Source organism: Hemicordylus capensis, chromosome 16 (assembly GCF_027244095.1).
Source record: "Hemicordylus capensis ecotype Gifberg chromosome 16, rHemCap1.1.pri, whole genome shotgun sequence".
NCBI classification, from domain to species: Eukaryota; Metazoa; Chordata; class Lepidosauria; order Squamata; family Cordylidae; genus Hemicordylus; species Hemicordylus capensis.
Genome location: NC_069672.1, coordinates 15,682,901 through 15,704,112, shown reverse-complemented (window position 1 = coordinate 15,704,112; position 21,212 = coordinate 15,682,901). Strand labels below are relative to the sequence as shown.

The following is a 21,212-nucleotide window of genomic DNA, read 5'->3' as shown; positions in this document are numbered from 1 at the left end:
GCATTGCATGAAAAACTTTCTTCCCCCATCCCAAGTCTACTTTGAGGGTAAGGACAGTTCCTGCCATCTCAAATTTGCATCCCCTCTTCTAGTACCAGAACGGAAGTATGTCTGTGTACATGAGGAGCAGATATTTAGCTCTGCCACCTATTTCAATAACACACCCATCAAATCTTTGCAAATCCTTTTGTTTAGAAACATTTATTCTGGTAACGTCTCCAACAGACAATAGGAATTCAAGATAGAGAAGTCCACTGATTATGAAAAAAGCAAAGATCGGTCCGTTTCCTGAACCCGGTTTAAATTCTCTCTCTTCCTAACTTTTTTGAATCAACTGGTGACCCTAACCCATTAAAGGCTCTGTTAATAAGTAGTGTTTTAGCAGAGAGTGTGGGCAAATCGGGAGAAGAGGAGGAGAAATCGGGAGATGCTGCACAGGAGAAAAGTGCCATCTTCCCCCCCAAGGCAACAGTGGTATTGGCTCTGTATTTATTAGGTGCTTTAGGAGATGGGGGACCGGGCTCTCACCAGCAAGAGGACGATGCTTTTAGAAAAGCAAGTCCCAGAGAAAAGGGTAGCTGGCCAGCAACCCCATTTCTCCTCCGGCCTGCCAACGTTCAGCGGAAGTAGTTGGGACAATCGTGAGCCGTGAGATGCCAGGCTTTCTCGAAGGCTTCCACCACACTGGGCAGAAGGGGACCCTCCTCGCTGCAGTTGAGGTTTTGCTGCAACTGGTCCATACTGGACATCCCAATGATCACGGCGTCCCCGTGGTCACCCTGGGAAAGGGAAAGGGGGTTAATGCCTGCCGCCCAAACTCTCTGGATTGACACCGCAACAACTTCAAGCTGCGTGGCTGGTCTTCAGCCAAGGGTTGACCCCCACTGGAACTTTGGGCATGAACTACTAGATGTGTCTGGGCAAACATCCTTTGCAAGCACATCAGCCAGAAGGGCTGGTCAGCAGTTTCCCCAGTAACAGTGATTCCCAGATGCCGCAGACTGCAACTTCCATAACCCTCCGGGATTATGGGTGTTGTAGTAGTACGACATACGTACATACGACAGATATTTCTATACCCCCTTTCAACCAAAGTTCTCAAAGCAGTTTACATACAGAAATAAAATTAATTCATTAAATGGCTGCCTGTCCCCAAAGGGCTTCGCAGTCTAAACAAGCAGCATATGAAAGACACCAGCAAGAAATGCTGTGCTCTTCGCTTGTCATCAACGTCTGGGAATCCTGTTACAGGGGACCATCTGCAGGGGACAAACGCTTACAGGAATTCAGTTGGAGCCAGAAGAGCAACAGTGTAGGGGAACATAGGAAGCTGCAAGATACTGAGCCACACCATTGTTCTACACAGTATCTCCTCCCACTTGTTCAGACGGCAGGGACTGGGTTGATGAGGAAAGGCCTTGAGAGCTAGGGAGGGGAGAACCCACCCAGTTTTCTGAGATGGAAAAGAGATGACAGCATTGCAATCCTTTCTTTGGCTGTCCTGACCGTCGGGCCTACAGCAACCAAAACAAACTTCTTCCTTGTCGCCGGACGCTAACCCTTTCCTCTGCCCAGTCTCTGCCCAAATCCTTGCAAGAACATCTGGGTCCCACAGCAAACCTCACAGTTACCTGCAGCTTTGAGTGATGGTACATCCAGCGCAGAGCCGCTGAAGTCAGGCTGGTGGGGGTTGACCCGTAGGCCTCCTGCAACGCACTTTCCACCAGGGCGATCGCTTGGAAATGGTGCTTTTTCCAGTATCTGCAGGGAAGATTTGTTCCGATGAAACTCTTATTCCTGATTTTTTTCTTTTTCTTTTCATTTTTAAACAGACACACAACCTTGAGTAGTAGCCATCTCAGTGTCTCGGAGACAACACCTATACCTTTGGGAATACCAGGATTCTGTTCTAATTCATGTTAGTATCGTACACAAAAGTCTAATAAAAGTTATCCCAGTGTGCTAATCCGATTAGGTACAACCTCCCTATCCAACCTCAGCAGTTCAGCTTCCTGCCAAAGAGGCTAGCATTTAAGAGGTTAGCACTGGAGGCTAGCCTCTTCCGCTGCAGACCCACCTGTCCCTGTAGACTTTGGCCCAGTCATTGCCGAAAAACCTGCCAGTGGGCTGGCTCGAGTCTTTGTCTTCGTACTTGTACTTCCCGGTCAGAAGCCCGCCTGTAAATAACAGCCTGCCTTTAGCAGATGGAATGTTAGGAAAGCGTAAGCCAATTGGCTGGCCTCTCCATCAATCACAAAGCCCTGGGCCTCATCCGAGCAGATTTCAACATGTGTTTAACTGTTTCAGTGACGAAAAGTACTTGAATGAAAGAACAAAGCACAGAATAAACACTAGAGCAGATAAACACTCCAGGTGCTTGGGGGAAATCCTGTGTTGTTGTTTTCAATACAATATAAATATTGTATTTTTACAATTAGTAAAACATGGAGAGGTGGAAATGTCTGTGCACAATCCAAGCGGGACGGCTGCTCTGAGTAGCCCGGTCTCCACCAGATGCTGCTGTTCCCAAACCATCCCTCTCCCCAGCCAACCATACCGGCCAGAGGATTGTAGGCGTAGAACCGGATCCCGAAATGTCTCAGGCACGGCAGGAGCTCCGTCTCCACCTGGCGGGTGGTTGCATTGTACATGCCCTTGATTTAAAAGAGGAGAGCTTCAGAAGGTGCCCTTGATGCAAGCTGTGGGCCTCTTATACAATGTCAGGGGTGGCTTATATCAATACGGAATAAGCAGAATAACATTCCAACAAGGAGAAAGAGAAGAGGAGCAAAGGCACAAAACCCGGAGAAAATCTACTCCTAAAAAAAATGCCTGCTGAAATAATACGTTTTTGGTACTCAAAAGCTAGCAATAAAGGTTGAACCCATCCTCTGGGGAGAATGTTCCAAAATCTGGGTGCTGTGATCCAAATAAATAATAAATCTGCCTTTATAAATAATAATCTGCACCTTTAGGAAACAAGCTGAAGACACATCTCTTCAAGCTTTTTAGCTCTTTAGTGCTTTTTAGCTATTTGAACTTTTATATGTTTTTAAATTGTTTTGTTTTAATGTTGTAAACTGCCTAGAGACTTCGGTAGTGGGCGGTAATACAAGTATGCTAAATAAATCCAATCAAATACAGTCTCAGTGGGGAGCTGAGACTACCTTTCCAGCAAAAACACAGAGCTGTGGGTTGCCCCATAGCAGAGGTGGGGGGAAACCGCCAGGTTGTGCCTTTAAAAGCAAACAGATGAGCAGGAAACCAGCACGTGGCCAAAGCCTGCAGATCAGTCTGCTAGAAGCAGAGTAGCGAAGCCCCGTAAAAGAGGTGGCATCTGGAACATCAAGTCAAACTCTGGCTGCAGAGGAAACCTGAGTAAAAAATAAAAATCAGGTGGTAAAAGAAGAACAGCTGGGTCAGCACAAGTCTCTCACCTGGTACACCGTTGGCAGCAGCCAGCTGTTTGACTTGCAGATGGTACAGATCTCTGCCACCTCCCAAGAAGCGTAGTTAGAGAGGCCAAGTTCCTTAAACTTCCCCTGTCGAAAGAAAAAGCAGATGCCTCAGCGTCTTTAGTCCTGGGTTTGTGCAGCTGTGATGGGAAATGTAAAGCTAGAAGTGGAGCCCAGCTGCATGAGGCCAGCGTTCATAGAATCCTCAAATTTTAGAGCTGGAAGGGACCTCGGGAGGTCTTCTAGTCAAGCCTCGCTAATCATCATCAAGATTCCGGACTTACGGCCACCCTAGCTTCTGTTCCAACCAGCCCAGCAGCATCCAGATGCTTCCGGGAAGCTCACAAACAGGGCGTGAAGGCAATCACCATCCCTGGCTGCTTGTAGCATAACTGGTATTCAGTGGTAGACTGCCCCAGGACTTGGGAGCTCCATGCCTAACTACTGATTCCCTGCTTGTCCCAGAATGAGGCAGCTTCCAAGCGTCCCATTTTTCACACCTGTTTGTGGAGCTCGTTGCAAGCCCGCAGCGTCTCCTCCACGGGTGTTTCGTGATCGGGAGCGTGGAGGTAGAAGAGATCGACGCTCTTCATCTGCAGCCTCTGGAGGGACGTCTCCAACTGGGAGCGGACGCTCTCAGCCTTCAGCGTTTTGCCATCCCAGGGGTTGGCCTTTGTGGCCACTTTAACTGGCGGAGAGAGACAAGAGTGTGAAGTGAAAGGACCTTGCATTTCTTAATCCGAGATCTGAGTCCAGGCAGCCACATGCTGGAGTCCCCCAAGCCAGAGAAAAGGCAATATTCTGACATTAAGGGGGGGGGGGAATAAAATAAAGACTGTTTTGCACCTTGATCAGCCAGGTGTCTCGAGGAACCCTGGGGCAGCTCACAATCAGTGCATGGTGAAGTAGACTGTTGTGACTTTTGTCCTTTGGCACTCTGGGGTAGACAACCTCAAAACATGGAGGCTCCATCAAATAACTTAAGAACTGCTGGCCTAACCACTACACCACGCTGGCTTGACACTGCCTCTGAAAAAATGAAAGCAGGTCGTTTCCCCACGGTAAGTTCCCAGTACGCTGCCTCCTACATGGGGCCTTTGCATGCAGAAGGTCCCAGATTCAACCATTGGCAGCATCTCCAAGAGAGGGCTGGGAAAGATTCCTGCCTGCAACCTGGGAGAAGCCGCTGCCAGTCTGTGTAGACAATACTGAGCCGTATAGACCCAGGGTCTGACTCAGCATACGGCAGCTTCCTATGTAATCAGGCCATAACAGGAACCAGAAAGCACCTTGGACCACGGACGGACCCATCCGAGTGCTGCAGCTCAGTCTCTGACCACAAGCGTAAGGATGGCGAGAGCAACTCTGAGCATATGCAGAGCGACTTTTCTTTTTCCGCCTAACCACCAGGCTGCACACCCAAGATTCAGCAGGAAGTATCAGTGCTGGACTCTGGCAACTTCTCCACCGCCACTCTTTTTCTTTCTCCCCTTGGAAGTTTCTAACCGCTGGACTGAAGGGGAGGTTCTTGACATTTGCCAACAGCCTTGCAGTTCGATGTGTTGTTGAATAACCAGATTGTCAGCCCTCTGGGGGGGAAGGACAAAGGCTTCTTTCCATGGGGAAGTGATTAGAGGGCAAAGGGCCAAATATCGACAAAGAACTACGAAGGAGACCTGGGGGGTTGTGTGCACAGTGGGCCAACTTGTGGAAGAAGCTCCCCAGTTTGATACTCCAGCCCCTCCTTTCCTCCCGAATCTCTTACACCCCATCACCCCTAGATTAATCTGGATTTAAGTCTGAAATCGGGTTAGCCTTGACGGGGAGCAAAAGACCCTCTGCATGGGGTCAGAGCCGCACCCTCTTGCTTACACAGGCTGAGCTAAGTGGCCTGGTGCACCACCCCAGCCCTCCTTCCCTCCCCGTCTTAATCTGGATTAAGGCTTGAGCTGGACGGAACTCCACGGAGAAGGCAAGGTTCTCTGTACGCGGCCAGGAGCAACCTCATGGCTGCACGGGCAACGATAAATGGCTTCCAGGTGCATGCACCCCAGTCCCCAGCCTCCCCCATCTTAATCCGGATTCAGCCTGGAATTGGACTGGGCTTCTCAGGGAATGCAAAGCCCTCTCTGCGTGTGGTCAGAGGCCCCTCTCCTGGTTGCAAAGGCAGATTTAAACGCCTTCCCCAGCAGGTGCAGGCTGCAGCCCAGCCCAGCCCAGCCTCCCCGAGGTTAATCCAGATTAAGGCTGGAGTGAAGACTGGACGCCGTGGAGAAGGCAGGGCTCTCTGTACGCGGCCAGGGGCACCCTCCTGGCTGCAGAGGCAAAGAGAGCTGGCTTCCAGGTGCATGCACCCCCGCCTCCCGCGGGTTAATCCGGATTCGGCCTGCTGGACGCAAGAGCGCTCTGCAGGCGCTCAGAGGCCCCCTGGCGCCGTCCCGCCGGAGGAGCCCGCTGCCTCCCTACCTGTCCCCGCAGCTTTGGGGTCTGCAGCCAGCAGGGCGCCCAGGATGCGCTCAGACTCGCCGCCCGCGTACATGTAGGCGGTGTCCAGCTGGGTCTGCCCGCGGGCCAGGAAGGCTCGGAGCATGGCCCCGCTGGCCTCCGGGCCCACCCGCCGCCCGAACTCCATGGTGCCCAGCACCGAGCGCACCCGGCCGCCCTGCCCGCATTGCGCCGCCGCCGCCGCCGCCGACATCGCGACTCGAACTCGCAGCCCGCTGCAAAGACTCCGGCCCCAGCCGCGCACGGGCGCTCGCATCGCGCTCTTCTGCGCCTGCGCGGCCACCTCCCTCGGTTTCCCCCGCCCCCCTCGGTAGGGACCGTCTCAAAATTCCTGAGCGGAGTGAAAAAAGGGAGACTTTGTTTATTATTTGAATTATTTGGTTTCTATTACCGCCCATAAACAAGGCTGTTTATGTAGGAAATGGCTCAAGGCTGTTTATGTAGGAAATAAGAACTTCCCGGCGGGCTGGGCATGGTGGAGGAACCGTGACTAGTACCACCTGCGCTTTGCCCCAGCACCCTGGGAGGTAGACTGCTCCTGAACATGGAAGCCCGACCTTCCACTCCTGGCTGACCCAGCAGGTGCAGGTGAGGAGGTCGAGCCATCTCAGAGAGCCCTTACTGCCTGGCTCAGACCAAAGGGCAGCCTCGCCCAGCGTCCTGCTTCCAACAGCCCCTTCTCCTGCCGTCTGTCTCTCCAGCGACGGCTGTTCCAAGGTAGACTGCTCCTGGACGAGGAGGCTCCGCCGCCCCAACTCTCACAGCATGCAACAGGCATCATAAGGCGGATGAGGTAATAATACGACTTTGTTGGTGGTGGCAATATTGTGTCGTAGTGAGCAGGGCGCCTTCAAAAGGCATGGCACTGGCAGGTCCCTGCTTCGAGTAGCTTACAGTCGTTGTTGCTGTTGTCCAAAGGCACACGCGCACACAGGAAGGAGACCAGCTTGCAGGTCTCCCACGGTTTGGTTTCTCGCCTGCTTCAGTTCGTGCCAGCAAAGCACTCTGCGAGAAGCCCTTTCCTTTTTTTTTTTAAAAAAAAGAAGCGAACTTTTTTTAACTGCAGGATGCCCTGGCCAAAAAAACTCTGCACATGCTCAGAGCCGCTCGAGCTGCGGCTGCCAGCATCCTCCATAGCAGCAGCACTGTGAGTGACCCTCCTCGGCTAGCTTGCGGCTTCTTCTCCCGGGCTGATTCCGACCCGCTCCGGGGCGGAGGCGGGGCAAAGGGCAATCCCTCCCTCCCTCCCACCCCTCTATGGGGCGGGCGGGCCCCCAGACCAGCTGACTTGCCTGCATCAGCAGAGGGAAGCCCGACGCTCGCCCGGCAGCCGCGCAGGGGAGGAGCCGGAGCTCCCGCCGCCGCCGCCGGGGCAAAAAAACAACACACAGAACGGGAGGCTGCTCCGCGGCTTCGTTTCTCTTGCTCCGGGTTAGCGTGTGAACCCAGCTGGGAGGCTGGCAGCCAACGTGGCTGAAAAGGAGATGCGCCGGAGGAGCTGAAGCCCCCCCCCGCCTCCTTTGGAAACAAAAGGCTCCGGTGAGTGGGGACCCTTTTTTTTTTTTTTTGCCTCCGGGGCGGGGTTCTTACCCCGCAGTAGGGCAGGGGGCGAGGAGGGCTGCGAGGGCTCTCTTTCTGAGCCAAGCCTAAGGAGGCTCCTTCCTTCCTTCCTTCCTTGCCTCCCTCTTCCTGGCCAGATTCACGGAGGGCAGGTCTGCCCGTGGCTACTAGGCTGGCGGCTAGAGGCCACCCCCGGCCTCGGAGGCCAAATGCATCGAGTGGGCCACTGTGGGAAACGGGATGCTGGCCTCGGGGGGCTTTCTTGGGCCTGATCCAGAACAGGGCCTCAATGTCTTCCCTGGGTCACTTCCGAAAACCAAAAGGTACCGGGATTTAAGCCACAGCCCAAACTGTGCTCCCAACATAAGCTTGAAAAGGGTGTTGAGCTCCATTCTGTTAAAAACAAGGGTGGAAACTCCTTTGCAAAAAAAAAGCCTGTCCCCGGGGACTGGGAGAGGGTGGCATCATAAACCGTTTTTCTGCTGAAATGCCGTTTCTGCTGGGATCTGTTTTGGGGGGAATCTTCCTCCCGGTGGGCGATCCTTGGAGGCCAAAGTCCTCCCTGGGCCAGATGGTCCCCATATCTCTGGCTGGAGCTTTGCAAAACGCCCGGCTGGCCAGCCGGTTTTAAACTGTCTTCCAACAGCCCTTGTCGAATTGCAATGTGCTGACGGGTCTGTCCGCCCTGCATGACAACAATCCTCTCAGCTGACTCGGTCACGGTTCTTTATTGCAGCGCATGAGGACAGAGGGTTCTGGGCAGTGCACACCCAGGAAGGAAATAGCTTGTCCCTGGACTCTAGGACACGGGGGCAGACTGCTCCTCAACATGGAGGCCCCCCAGTGGCTAAGAGCGCTCCCGTTTCCCTTCCGAAACGCGACCTCGACTCATGTCTTGGGGCAGTGAGTTCCACAAGCTAATCTTACAAGTGGAGAAGGGTGGCTGGTACTGGGCCCATCCATACGGCGACTTTGAACCCGCTTCAGCTCCGCTTGTCACTGCTCCCAAACACAGAACCCCAGCACCGATCAAACTGGATTAGGGGGTCACGGCTCAGTGGCGTCGCATGGAGGAAGCCCCGGGTTCCCTCCCTGGCAGCCTCTCCAGGGAGGGCTGGGAGCGTCTCCCGCCTGGAACCTGGGAGAGCCGCTGCCCGTCAGAGCAGACATTCCTGAGCTAGCTGGGCCAATGGAACTCCCATCCGTGGAGGAAGTCATTCGAAAGCCAAACCGGTTTGACGCCCTTTGCGGTTGACCCACACATGGCCACCCCAAGGCAGGGGTCTGCCGCAGACCCGGGTCGGGCCAGCCCCCTGTGATTTCCCCCTTCACCTTTCACCCCCTGTGTTTGACCCCTGGCAGGTTTGCGACTGAGCGATGGACTCCTCTTTCCTGGGGTGCCGGGCGTGACGTCTGCCACTGAGCCCCCCCCCCACACGCGCGCGCTCCAGGACGCTCCCTGCCAGGCGGGCACGATGGACGCGCACTCCCGGAGGTTCGGCACCCCGAGCGGGAATCTTTCCAGCTGCCCGAATGGCTCTCAGTGGATCCTGGCCGTCTTCCACGAATGCGCCGAGGACGGCTGGGATGTGGCCAGTGTGGTGCTGGGCCTGGTGTCCATCCTCTGCTTCGCGGCCGCCTCTTTCCCGTAAGTAGGAGCCGGGCACTTCCTCTTTGGGGGCACCTTAAGCAACCCCGAGAGATTCCCAGGCAGGCAGCGGCTTCCCCTGCCGGAGCCACCCGGCTGGGGCCGAGACGGTTCATCGGAGGTGACTAAACTCCGGGGGAGGAATGAGTCACTTCCTCCGCCAGGAATGTGCTTCTGTCTCGTGCCGCAACTGCATGTGAGCCGATCCTAAAATCGCCCCTTTCCCCGCACCCACCCATAAATCCCACTGGCCCTTCCTCCTGCCAGCGGCTCCATCGAAACCTCCCCAGCCCCGCCAGAAAACAAGGGGTTTTAGCTCTCCTTGGGAAGCGGCCATCGACTGAGTCAGACCCTTGGTCCCTCTAGTTCAGCACTGCCTACTCTGACCGGCAGCGGCTTCTCCAAGGTTCCAAGCAGAGCGTCCTTCCTAGCCCTCGAAGCAGGGGCTGGCTTGGGCTGGTTTGCCAAGCGTATTTGCTGATGCTAGTCCATGTCAGCTGCTTATGGCTAAAAGGAAAGCGAAACGGCTTCTCGGCAGCTCTCTTGGCCTTACCCGGCGGGGTCTGGAGGGAGAATCGACTTGCCCCTGGGGCCCAGAGGAGTCAAATGGAAACGGCCCAGCCCGCTCCTGCAGATTAATGCTCTCTTTCTCTCCTCTCCCCGCAGCCAATACTACCAAGCCTGTAAAACGGGCATCATGGATCAAGCCCTGTCTATTTACTTCCTGCTGGGATGGCTGGGAGGAGACACCTTAAACCTGATCGGATCTTTGTTGGCTAACCAGCTGCCCCTGCAGGTATCCGGCGCCTTGCCTGTGCGTAGGGTTTGGGATGGAGGGCCCTGGAACGGCCCTCCGCCCTCCTGGCAGGGGGTGGTTGCCGTGGCCCTGCCAGCACCCCCTGACTGGGGCGCCTCTCTCCTCTCCCAGGTGTACACGGCCATTTATTACGTCCTGGCTGACCTGCTCATGCTCTCCTTGTACCTCTACTACAAGATCAAGAACCAGAGGGAAGGCTGTGAGTAGATGTCTCCGTGCCCAATGCCGTGGCCGGTTAGACGGCGACGTTCTGCCAGGGCAGTCTTCCCAAGAACATCAGGACAGCCCTGCCGGATCAGGCCCATCTAGTCCAGCATCCTGTTTCCCACAGTGGCCCACCAGATGCCGCTGGAAGCTACAGGCAAAAGATGCAGGCAGGCCCTCCCTCCTGCTGCTTTTACTCCCCTGCAACTGGTACTCAGAGGCATCCTGCCTCGGAGGCTGGAGGTGGCCTGTAGCCATCAAGACCAGTAGCCAAGGATACCTCTGTCCTCCCTGACTTTGTCTAAGCCCCCTCTACAGCCATCCATTCCGCACAGCGCATAATCAATCTATGGAATGTTTTGCCAGGGGATGCGTTGATGGCCATCAGCTCGGATGGCTTTAAAAGGGGCTTAGACAAATTCATGGAGGGCCGGTCTCAGTGGCTACTAGTCAACGGCCACCTCCAGCCTCAGAGGCACGATGCCTCTGGATCCCAGTTGCAGGGGAGCCACAGCAGGAGAAGAGGGCATGCACAGACCTCTGGCCTGTGGGCTTCCCAGAGGTGGGCCACTGTGGGGAACAGGAAGCTGGACTAGATGGGCTTCCTTGGGCCTGATCCAGCAGCCGGGCTGTCTTATGTTCAAGCTGGTGGCTATCGCCACATCCCGTGGCAGAGAATAAAATCCCCAGAGTTCCACTTGAGCTGGGGGCTAACCTGTTTCCATCGTGTTTGAGTCCAGCCCAGGAGTGTGTAACTTCTTCTCTGTGCATGCACAGAGTGCTTCTTCGTTACTGCTTTGTTGGGATCGGCCGCTAGGAGAGGTTCAAGCCGCTAGGAGATTTCCAGGGGGGGAGGGAGAAAACAGGCAGCGGTGTGGTGGTGCACTCTGCACAGGCTCTGAGGCACTACTGAATTTGCTCCAGTGCTCAGTGTGAACCCCACCACCGAGTAAAGGTAAAGTGTGCTGTCAAGTCGGTTTCAACTCCTGGCAACCACAGAGATATAGGTGTTTTCTGTGGTAGAATACAGGAGGGGCTTCCCATGGCCTCCTCCCACACAGTATGAGACGATGCCTTTCAGCATCTGCCTATATCATATATAGGAGTTTCCCATATTCTGGGGAACAGACCAGCGGGGTTTCGAACCAGCAACCTCTGGCTTGCTAATCCAGTCACTTCCCCGCTGCGCCGTTAGGTGCTGAGTAACAAGCCCCGATTTGTGGACACACGATCTGTGGCCCGGAGGAAACTCTGAGCTTTTGGAAGAGCCGTCTTCTCAGCAGACCGGTTGCCCTGCTTGATCGTAACTCCGAACCGCTTCCTGTCTGCAGATAACTGGATTGCCTCTTTCTCTATCTCTCCTCCGGAGATACTCAACACTGAGGTTTAGATCTTGGAGAGATAGCCTAGGGTTGGTCTCTGTGGCTGGTTTCTTCCAGTGTTGGGTTGAAAACGAAGCGTAAATGAGTGGGGGGGAAATGCAGGGGGTCAGTCCCAAATCCTTGGACCGAGGAGGATAGGGAGGGGACGCCCTGTGGTCCTCACTGCCCCCCGCTCTTCTCCTTCTCAGTTTCTGCTCCGATTAATGCCGTCTGCGCCTTCATTGTGGTGGGGACTCTGTCGGCAACCTCCCTCCTAGTCGAACCGAAATCTCCTGTTGGCGAAGGGACGGCAGTCTTCAAAGGGAGGGCACTTCTCTCTTCGGAGGAGGAACCCGAGTGGGAGGTGAGTTGCTTGCTTGAAAAGGAACGTGGGAAGCTGCCGTGTACTGAGTCAGACCTTTCGGCCACCCAGATCTGCATTGTCTGCACTGACTGGCAGCAGCTCTCCAAGGTTTCAGGCAGCGTCCCCAATGTTGCCTGGGATTGAATCCAGGACCATCTGCATGCAAAGCAGGTGGCCTGCTACTGAGCTCTGACCCCATGCCCCCGAAAACACAATGGAGAGGACTCCTCTTGTTTTTTTTCTCTCTCTTGTGAACATAAATCCTAACCTGGCTGCTGTCACCAGCCCTGTAGCAGGAACAGGTTGTGTGCAGTGTCCTCAATGACCGACCTGCTGACTGAGCAGACAGGCATGTTTTTAAAGTGGCGATTCTCTTGTATTGAGCAGGGGGGGGAGCAACTGGTCCTCTCCGTCCCCAGCACAGCGTCCCTCCAGTGGCTGTTGCCAGTGTCCATCTTGTGTTTCTTTTTCGATGGTGAGCCCTTTGGGGACAGGGAGCCATCTTTATCTTTATTTATTTAAGCAAGCCGCTTTGGGAACTTCTTGTTGAAAAGCAGTATATAAATATTGTTGTTGACCCATCAGCCAGAGTGGAGAAGAGAGACACAGGGGAGATCATAAAAGAATTAGCCAGCATTTTATCACTTTGTGGTGAAGTTTCCCTGCAAAAAGCAGGCTCCATCTTTTATGATCTGGGTTTTAGAACGTAAAGCAGCCCATGTTCTTAACCACTCATCTCTTCCACAGCCTTTCACCAGGAAGGAAATCATTGGCTTCATGATCGGGTCCATTGCATCGGTGCTGTACTTGCTTTCCCGGCTCCCCCAGATCTACACCAACGTAAGTGTTACAAAGGAGGTGGGGGCACCTCTTCCAAGCCAGGTCAGGAGAGGACCTCAGCTCACCTTGCTAAAGTCTAAAGTTTGCCGGGAACTCATTGCCAATAATTCTCTTGTATTGAGCAGGGGGAGAGCAACTGCCCCTATCCGACCCCAGCACAGCATCCCTCCAGTGGCTATTGCTGGTGTCTATTATTTATTTAGTACATGTATATACCACCCCAAACAAACAAAAAAAGTCCCTGGGCAGGTCCCAATATAAAACCATTAGAACATTTTAACACAAAACAATTTGAAATGCAATCAAAAACTCTCAAACCAGAGCTTTAAAACAATAAAACTAAAAAGCCTGACTAAGCGGGTTTGTGTTCAGGTTTCTATCTTGAGTTTTTAAGACGGTGAGCCCTTTGGGGACAGGGATCCATCTTTACTTATATCTGTGTAAACCACTTTGGGGACTTTTTGTTGGAAAGCCGGGTATAAGTATCTGTCAGCTTTGGATTCAAGAAGTAGCCGAGTGCTTATAATCTGGGATTAGACAAGCAAGATGGAGGGGAAAGGAAGGACCTGGGGGAGGATCTGGGGAAGGGCTAGATCCCTGCCGTAGAGCAACGTGGAGCAAGGAGAACCGCACCCCACCCACCCCCGTAACCCCAGAAGCGTTGATCGTAAGTCTACGTACATGTCCCAACCGAAACACGCTGTCGTTGCCTTGCAGTTCAAGAGGCAGTCCACCACCGGGATCTCTTTCTCTCTCTTTGCGCTGGTGATGCTTGGGAACACGTTGTACGGCGTGGGCGTCCTCATGAAGAACCCGGACCCAGGCCAGACGGAAGGCAGCTACGTGGTCCACCACCTCCCTTGGCTGGTCGGCAGCTTGGGCGTCCTCTTTCTGGACATTGTCGTATCCTTCCGGTGGCCAGGCTGCCCTCCCTCGCTCTGACGTTTGCGTCCGAGTGCAACCGAGGCGAGGGTGGGTTTCGGCTTTTGAGACTTTGGAGGCCGTCGTCCTGCACACGCTTGCTTGGGAGGAAGCTCCCAGCCTTGAATTTAGCAGGGCCCTGTTCTGCAGCCCTGTGTGTCTCTGTTCAGAGAGACGGCCGAAAAGCTGTGGATGAAACGCGTTTATTGAAAGGGTCAAGACTCCCTGGTTTTCTCCAGAGAGGTCCTAATGGTGAAACTCATTAAGGAGCCCATCAAGGCCAACCTCCTAGAAAAGGGCCTCGAAGGCTAGCCTTGTGTGTCAGACCGAGTCATGCGGGATCTTTGGGCTCCCCGAATTCCAGACCCCAAACAGCTTTGGAGCTTGGAAGTTAGCCTTTTGAATTTGGGTGGAGAAAGAGGCGTGTAGGCAATAGCGCTTTTTGAGAACACAGGGGTGTTTGAACTTGGGTATCTGGATGATGGACTACTCCTCCCATTGTCCCCTGCCAACGCAGCCACTGTGGTAGGGGATGATAGGAGTTGTAGTCCAAGATCATCCAGACACCCAGGTTTGGGCACCTCCGAAGTAATGTGTTCAAATGGACAAAACCAAAAGAGTTTGCCAAAAAGGCAGGGGGACAGGCTTTCCCGGTAAAGGCCGAAGTTGTCCTTCCCGTTACCAATACAGACCTTAACTCCCACACACCCCAGATCTCTTTCCAGTTCGTTGCCTACCGGCAGACGACGCTACCAGCAGCGCTGGAAGAAAGAGACTCTCTCCTTAGCAGCGAAGAGTCTGGAAAGCTGGCGGACCCGACCATGTGCAGACACTGAAAGTTGGAGAGGCCGACCCAAGACCCCTGGCGCATCGCTTTTGCAGCAGCAGCAGCAGCGGGACGCGGCTCGGGGATTCTGTGCCTCCTCGCTTCGGAGAGGAAGCCTGCGTCCCACCTGGTCTCTTCTTCCCAAGGAACGGGCTGCGAGAAGCTCCCTACCGCCTAAGCAACTCTTTCTGTTTTAAGAAGAAACGAGGATGAACCCAACAGGACTTACTTAAGCTGAGGAATTTTCTTTTTCTTTTAATGTTTACTTTGCTAGGACTGTTCAGGACTCCTCGAAGCGGCAAAGCTAGCCACAGCTGGGGGGAAGGGATTAAGGCATGACCGGTGGCACCTGGGCACGGCTGCTGTGTTTGCACTTCACCAATCACATGTGCACCTCTGTTTCTCCAAAGCCAGTCTGGGCCAAGGGACACTGGTCAGTTCTTTGTATATGGGGCATTTTTTTTTTTAAAAAAAGGCATTTTAGTGGCACATGTGGACAGCAGGGGAGAAATAAACCCTTCAACCAGTATGTGTGTCTGTAAATGTTTGTGTGGATTGCCTTTTGTTACCTGGATGCAAGAGGACTCTGGATTTAAGACGATCCCCTTAAGCAGCAGAGGCGAAATGCAGGCTACACCTGCATTTCCTCGAAAGGAACAGGATTCTGAACTCAAGACCACCTCCTGTTTTCAACTACCGAAACACTTGGGGGATCCTGGGTCAATACAGTGAGAGCAGAGCACTGGTCTAGGGGAGGGCTGGACTTTAAGCAGAGTCTTGTCTGTTCTGACTGGCTTCAAGCAGAGGTCTTTCCCAGTCCTTCCTGGAGATGCTGCCAGGGATGGAAGCCGGGGCCTTCGGCATACAAGCAAGCAGATGCTCTTCCACGGAGCTAAAACCTCACCCCCACCTTAAGGTGCTATGCAGTGGATGCATTTTCTGCAATCAGCTTGTGCACTCTGCTTCATCTAGAAATCCAAGCATTGGCAGGAGAAATGTCTGTCACTCTCTGCCTCTTGGTCCTGATCTTTACTGCCTTCCTGCAGACAATTGCGAGCTTCATGCTCCACAGTAAAACTCAAGAAAAACTGGTTCCCAAGGCTCTCTGATCCTGTGACTTGGCTTTCAGGGAGCCAAGCTATTAAATATGTAGGATATCGATCACCTTCGCTCCTGCCCTGAGCTTTGGAGCCAGTGCCATTTACTGGCTGTTGAACTATTCTGTGTCAGAAACTTTTGTTGACCCACTGCTGCCTAGGAGTGGGGCTGAATCTCTTTCTCCATCCCAGTCTTGCCTCACTGGCCATTATTTTAAGCTACAAATGGCTGGGGGTCCCTTGGTAGAAGAGTGGTACCTTAAGCAGACAAGAGAAACGATGCATCCCATTCTGCTGGCTGCAGAATCCAGCTTTCCTTAGCACAGGATTTTAATTCACCACAGTGTAATACAGCTCCATCCAGCTATACAAAGCAAGAAAGCCTGGGCATTATTCAATCTATGAACCGCTACCTGGCACAACCCTGAACCGCCAGGAATCAAATGCAGGGGGGTGGCAAAAACTACCGACTTTCCAGGAATGTTTTCATTTTTTTGCAATTTATTATTTTTTTCCTCTTGTAGGTGAGGAGGCTCCAATATAAGGTGTAGATTCAAGTTTAAAGCATTACAAATAAAAAGCAACCAGGAAAAAAAAAACCCTTGATATTTTGCATTCCTTGGAAACCAAACACGGGGAAGAGGAACACACGCCTCCCCAGCCCGCTAGAAGAACCAAACTTTCAGCCTTTTCACACAGCTCACGGTGGGGGGGGGGTAGGCGCCAGCCCTCTGCCCCCAACCCCACCTTGCTGCCCTCCCCCCCACAGCCCTTCCCCAAACATACATGGAACACATTTTCCAGGAGGTCTCCCCCCCCGCTCTTTCACACACCACAGTATTTAATAAAGTTTTTTTTTTTGTTTTACATTTTTTACACCAATGTAACAAAAGATGGGAAAGAATGCAGAGCAAGTGGGGCGGAGGGGAGGGGGGAAGATACGTAACAGAATGACTGCTGGGTTTGTGTATATAAATGGTGGGGGAGAGAAAAAGAGGCAGGCAGCCGCGGGGGAGAAAAAGGTGGATCTCTCGGCAGAAATGCTTCCCGCGGCTGCGACAATGAAAGAGGATGTAAAGTAAGCTGCAAGAGACCGGGAAAAGTTTATACAGCTTTATTCATGGAGGGGAGGCAGTGCTCTGAGTGGAACAGGATTGTGAATAGGAAATGATGTCAAAGAAAAAAATGGGGCAGGCCGGCAAAGGGGGGGAGGGGGAGGGAGAGGGGGGGGAAATGTTTTCTAAGAAAAAGAATCTAATGAGTGCATGGCATGTTTTGTTAGCATCGTCAACGGAGCTGTTGGTTTTTTTTGTTTTAACTTTGCTGCTTTCTCTTCAAAGCCTCCACCAGGTCGTTCTTAAGAGCTTCTTGCTTTGATTTGTCCGCAAAAGTCTGCACAGACCTGGAGGAGGAGGAGAGAAAAGGGAGGGGGGTGTTAGGAGGAGTGCGGCAGAAAGAGGCTGGGCGTGGAGGCATTCAATTTCCCTCCTGGGGCTGAGGCTGTGGGGGCAATCGAAGAAGAAGGCGGCGGCAGGCTAGGCTTTCGTGGGGAGGAGACCTGGAACACGGCCAGGACCCGACCCTGTCCAAACATTAAGGTCATGGCGGGGAGCCCTTCTCTGGGCATCCTTGCCTTCGGAGGTCAAACGAGCAGGGCACCAGGAACAGGGTCTTTTTGGTGGTGGTTCCGCTCACAGACTGCCTGCCTGCGGCAGAATCCTCTCCTTCCAGATGATTCTGGAGTTCTCTTTCCTGGCAAAGACCTTTCTACTTGCTCTCGAGCTATTTGCCCTGATAGATCTATTTTAACAAAGCCGGGCAATTCCGCCTGGCTGCTTTTAGCCCTCGTGGAATTCAGCGAGGGGTCTCCTCTTTTGGAATGCTCTCCCTACAAGGGTGCATCTTCCTAGCGGAACATCTTGTGCCTTCCAGGTGCCAAGCACTTACATTAGAAAGCCTGGGCTTTGGGACCAGGAGACCTGGTCTAGAGAGGAGAGCTAGTCTTGGGGTAACAAGTATGACTTGTCCCCTAGCTAAGCAGGGTCTGCCCTGGTTTGTATTTGAATGGGAGACTAGAAGTGTGAGCACTGGAAGATATTCCCCTCAGGGCGTGAAGCTGCTCTGGGAAGAGTAGAAGGTTCCAAGTTCCCTCCCTGGCTTCTCTGAGATAGCGCTGGGAGAGATATTTCCTGCCTGCAAGCTTGGAGAAGCTGCTGCCAGTCTGTGTAGACAATACTGAGCTAAATGGATCAAGGGTCTGACTCAGTATATGGCAGCTTCCTATGTTCCTATCTGCTGACGTTTTCCTGCTGTTTTAATAACAGAGTGGCATCCTGATGTTCTTAAGAGAGTTTTAACGGTGAGCTGTTCTGGCAGGGGCTTCGTTTTTGATTTCCTTTCTAAACAGACAGGTGGGGCATCCGAGGCTTCCAATGCATCAGTGCGACCCCTCCCTCCCGGGGGGGGCACATCAGGCACCAAAAGGAACGAGCAGCCACCCTTTCAAAGAGTTTTCCAGGCTGGTCTGCTGAGGAGCTTTCGTTCGAGCAATGGCCGCCCCTATTTTTCCAGTGGGGGGCACTTTGGCAAAAAAAAAAAAAAAAGACCCCTTCAGTGTGAGAGTCCTTTCCTCGTGTGCTGATCACCACCCAGTCTTGCACTGGGAAAGGCCTGCCGTCCCCAACGCTCTGGAGCTTTCCTTGCACTGGACGGCCGGGCCGCTCCAGGGTCCCCTCGGAGAGCAGAGCCAGAAAGCTCCGTCAGCACCCCGGAGAAGTTCCAGAAGAGTTCAGACTCGCCCGTCCCCCTCAACACAAGCCCGGCTTTTCTGCTCTTTGCTCAGACAGGATCCTCACAGCAGGTTAGAAACCGAAGTCGCGGGAAGTTAGGCCCCCTGCCTGGGGCTGCAGCCTCACCATGCAGCCGAAGCCGTTAGTACCCCGAAGCACAAGCGCCCCAATGCTCTCCCTTCCTCCCACCATCCCCTGCCCGAGAAGGAAGGGCTAGAAAAGGGGGCCGCGCAGCGTCGGAGCAGAGGGGGATCCAAGCTCCCAGGACGCCAGAAGCGGCAAGTGAATATTCACCTCGTCCTCGGCTGTGTGGGCAGCTGGTGCAGGGAAGAGGAGGAGCAAGGGCAAAGGCCAAGGGCCAGGGGGCTTGGCTCGTGAACCAGCCGTCCAGCGACTGCGGCGAGCCGGCTGAAGCTTGGCTCCTCTGCTCCCATCGCTACACAGGGCCCACCCCCCTCCACCTTTGAAGCCGGGCTGTGTGTCCGTCCACCCCAAGTGGCAGGAGTGCTGGAGGGCTGCAGGAATCGGCCTCCCACTGGCGGGCGGGGGAGGCGGCAACATTCCTAGACATTATGATGTCCGAAACTGCGCGGGGAAACTCGTGCTGGAGTGGCAGGAGCCGGAGGGGCAGAGGGTCTCAGCACTCCTAACCAGGAGGCACCATGCAAACCTGTAGGCCAGGGCAGTGTAACCTGGCCGCTCTAACAAGTGCGGGACTACAGCTCCCATCATCCCCGGCTGCTGGCCACGCTGGCTGGGAATGCCGAGAGCCGCGGTCCAAGAACAGCTGGAGCAGGGCCAAAGTTGTGCAAAGTTTGCAACCCCGTGCGGGTTAGGGGGTTCCTGGCCGTCACCCCGTCCGCCTTCTCCATGGAAACTGCCGCTCTGATTCCCACACGCAGGACACACAGCCCTGGCCGCAAGGTGCGTTTCCCTCGCTAGCTTGCCCCGTGTCCAAGCCACGCTGCACACACTACACACACACACAATCCTTCACACGGCAAATGCAAGGAACTCCAAAAACACCAACAGGCAAAGTGGAACAAGTCAAGGCTTGGAGCGAAATAAGAGAAACCCCCACCCCACCCCAAACCCCGCTTCCCTTTCAACTGGTCAGTTATCCGCGAGAGTTAACGGTTAGTTTGTGTGGAGAGGCGGCCGGCGTGCTCAGCAGAAGCCGGCGTCTCTCGGCCACGTTAAGGGGGTGGTTTTAGTGCCGGGGGGGTGCGCCTCGCGGGCCGGTGGGGGGCGGGGCAGGCAGGGGGTACCTGGGCCGGCTCAGTTATCCGGCTGAATGTACATCTGGCGCTGGGTCAGCACTTGGGAGAGCTCCCGCTGCAACTGCTTATACTTTTGGTTGTCAGGAATAGCGTCAATAGATCTAGAGAGAGCAGGCGTGGAGACGGGAAGAAGGGGGGAGCAAAGGAGGAAAGAGAACAGGTCACAAGAGGGAGAGCCGGGCCCACACATTCGGGCCGTCACCGGGGAAGGGAGGCTCATTGGGATTCCGGGCAACGTCTTCCCCTCCGGCCTCCCCCAGAGATGGAGAAGAGGCAGCCATTCACGGTGGCACTTGCAGCTCGCTCTGTGTCATCCCCTGCCTTCGTTCATCCCAGGGGTGGAGAACCTTGGCCCTCCAGCCTTTTTTTGGACTACAACTCCCATCATCCCCAGCCACAGAGGCCAATTAGCTAGGGATTATGGGAACTGTAGGCCAACATCTGCAGGAGGGCCAAGGTCCCCCACCCCTGGTTTATCCCGACCCCCAGACCCTTGGGGTAGAAAACGGCAGTCATTTCTGCACAGAGGAAAGGGTCAGGGTCACAGTTACACGCTCTCCGTAGAGTCATCACTGGAGGGCGTTCCTGCCCATTTCCATTTCCACTCTGACAGCATTGATGCAATCGGAGAGCAGTCTCTGTGTTTCCCAAAGCTTTCAAGACGCCACTGAAAGCCTTGCAATGCCATCACTTCTTCCCCAGCTCTAGGGGTGGAGACTTTGCCAAGAATCACAGTGAGCATCCATCTCCCCATCGACGGCTCACAGTCCGACCCAAGTAGGATTTTGGGAGCCTCCGAGACGAAGTTGCAGGAAGAGGAGAAACAGCCGCTAGAGAGATCCGGGGAAGGGAGAGCCAGACACCAAATACTTTGAGTGGCAAAGAGCCCCGCTGAAGGAAAAGGCAGGACACCAAAGACGCCGTGTCCCCAGTCAGAAGTCCGTTGACAGCGCAGTACGAGGGAGGAAGAGACGGCCGCCAAGAAGGTAGCAAGCTACCGAGTCATGCAGAGAGCATCATCTGATGCGAAGCGATCTGCACAACCCCAAAGCTTGCTACCTGGCCAACAGCTGAAATCTCCGCCTTCATAGGGCTGATGTCATCACTGACTTTAAAAGGGCAGAAGAGACACACACAGAGAGAGAGGGAGAGACAGACAGACAAATGTGCATACACAGCGAGACTGGGTCCGAAGGAAAAACTGGACGTTGCCCACAATGGCAGGATGACGGAAATGTGAGTTGCAGCCAACGGGGTCTTTATGGGACCGGGACTGGGGACCTTCCAGTGCTGTGGCCAAGACAGCCCAGGGAGAGGTGCCCTTAAGGCAGGGAGTCCCCTCCACCTTGGGCCCCCAGACATCGTGGGACCACCACTCCCATCGTCTCTTGCCACAGTGGCCCACTGTGGCGGGGGGGTTATGGGAGTTGTGATCCAACAACGCCTGGGGACCCAAGGCTGAGAATCCCTGCCTTAAGGGGCGGCTTAAGATCACGGCAGCAGGACTCCCAGCACAGGCCGCCCAAGACGGGCCTTTCTGGAACA

The 21,212-nt window shown here is 54.2% G+C and overlaps 3 protein-coding genes across 5 annotated transcripts in view; 1 reads left to right on the top strand and 2 right to left on the bottom strand.

Annotated features, from left to right (window-relative positions):
• Positions 1 to 182: 182 nt before the first annotated feature.
• On the bottom strand, positions 183 to 6,265 carry AKR7A2 (aldo-keto reductase family 7 member A2). Its single transcript, XM_053280609.1, has 7 exons — positions 5,922 to 6,265; positions 3,956 to 4,143; positions 3,438 to 3,542; positions 2,558 to 2,654; positions 2,078 to 2,177; positions 1,632 to 1,761; positions 183 to 779 (listed from the first exon to the last, which is right to left on the bottom strand). The coding sequence occupies exons 1-7, from the start codon at positions 6,214 to 6,216 to the stop codon at positions 618 to 620; spliced, it is 1,077 nt and encodes a 358-aa protein (XP_053136584.1). The 5' UTR covers positions 6,217 to 6,265; the 3' UTR covers positions 183 to 617.
• Positions 6,266 to 6,833: 568 nt separating this feature from the next.
• On the top strand, positions 6,834 to 15,030 carry SLC66A1 (solute carrier family 66 member 1). 2 transcript variants are annotated; one of them, XM_053280608.1, is made up of 8 exons: positions 6,834 to 7,499; positions 8,883 to 9,168; positions 9,835 to 9,964; positions 10,097 to 10,184; positions 11,760 to 11,914; positions 12,662 to 12,754; positions 13,472 to 13,657; positions 14,389 to 15,030. In XM_053280608.1, the coding sequence occupies exons 2-8, from the start codon at positions 8,996 to 8,998 to the stop codon at positions 14,509 to 14,511; spliced, it is 948 nt and encodes a 315-aa protein (XP_053136583.1). In that variant the 5' UTR covers positions 6,834 to 7,499; positions 8,883 to 8,995; the 3' UTR covers positions 14,512 to 15,030. The 2 variants fall into 2 exon arrangements, with proteins under 2 accessions (XP_053136583.1, XP_053136582.1); XM_053280607.1 differs by lacking the exon at positions 6,834 to 7,499 and adding an exon at positions 7,706 to 7,843.
• A 1,049-nt stretch (positions 15,031 to 16,079) lies between these two features.
• Positions 16,080 to 21,212, bottom strand: part of CAPZB (capping actin protein of muscle Z-line subunit beta) — a 44,727-nt gene continuing 39,594 nt past the window's right edge. Inside the window, exons 9-10 of one of the 2 annotated variants that reach the window (XM_053280610.1) lie at positions 19,656 to 19,768; positions 16,080 to 17,000 (exon numbers count right to left, since the gene is read on the bottom strand). In XM_053280610.1, coding sequence (XP_053136585.1) covers positions 19,666 to 19,768 — 103 coding nt within the window. In that variant the 3' untranslated portion in view covers positions 16,080 to 17,000; positions 19,656 to 19,665. The remainder of the gene's footprint in view (positions 17,001 to 19,655; positions 19,769 to 21,212) is intronic. The other variant, XM_053280611.1, reaches the window with a different exon arrangement.

What these genes read in the sequence shown, in the direction of transcription:
- AKR7A2 (XM_053280609.1), bottom strand. Translation starts at nt 6,216, where the DNA reads ATGCGAGCGCCCGTGCGCGGCTGGGGCCGGAGTCTTTGCAGCGGGCTG. An exon ending in CCCCAAAGCTGCGGGGACAG is followed by an intron (nt 4,144 to 5,921) that starts GTAGGGAGGCAG and finishes TCTCTCCGCCAG; the next exon opens with TTAAAGTGGCCACAAAGGCC. An exon ending in TGCTGCCAACGGTGTACCAG is followed by an intron (nt 2,655 to 3,437) that starts GTGAGAGACTTG and finishes TTTTAAATCAAG; the next exon opens with GGCATGTACAATGCAACCAC.
- SLC66A1 (XM_053280607.1), top strand. Translation starts at nt 7,810, where the DNA reads ATGTCTTCCCTGGGTCACTTCCGAAAACCAAAAG. An exon ending in TTCGCGGCCGCCTCTTTCCC is followed by an intron (nt 9,169 to 9,834) that starts GTAAGTAGGAGC and finishes CTCTCCCCGCAG; the next exon opens with CCAATACTACCAAGCCTGTA. An exon ending in TCCTCTTTCTGGACATTGTC is followed by an intron (nt 13,658 to 14,388) that starts GTATCCTTCCGG and finishes CACACACCCCAG; the next exon opens with ATCTCTTTCCAGTTCGTTGC.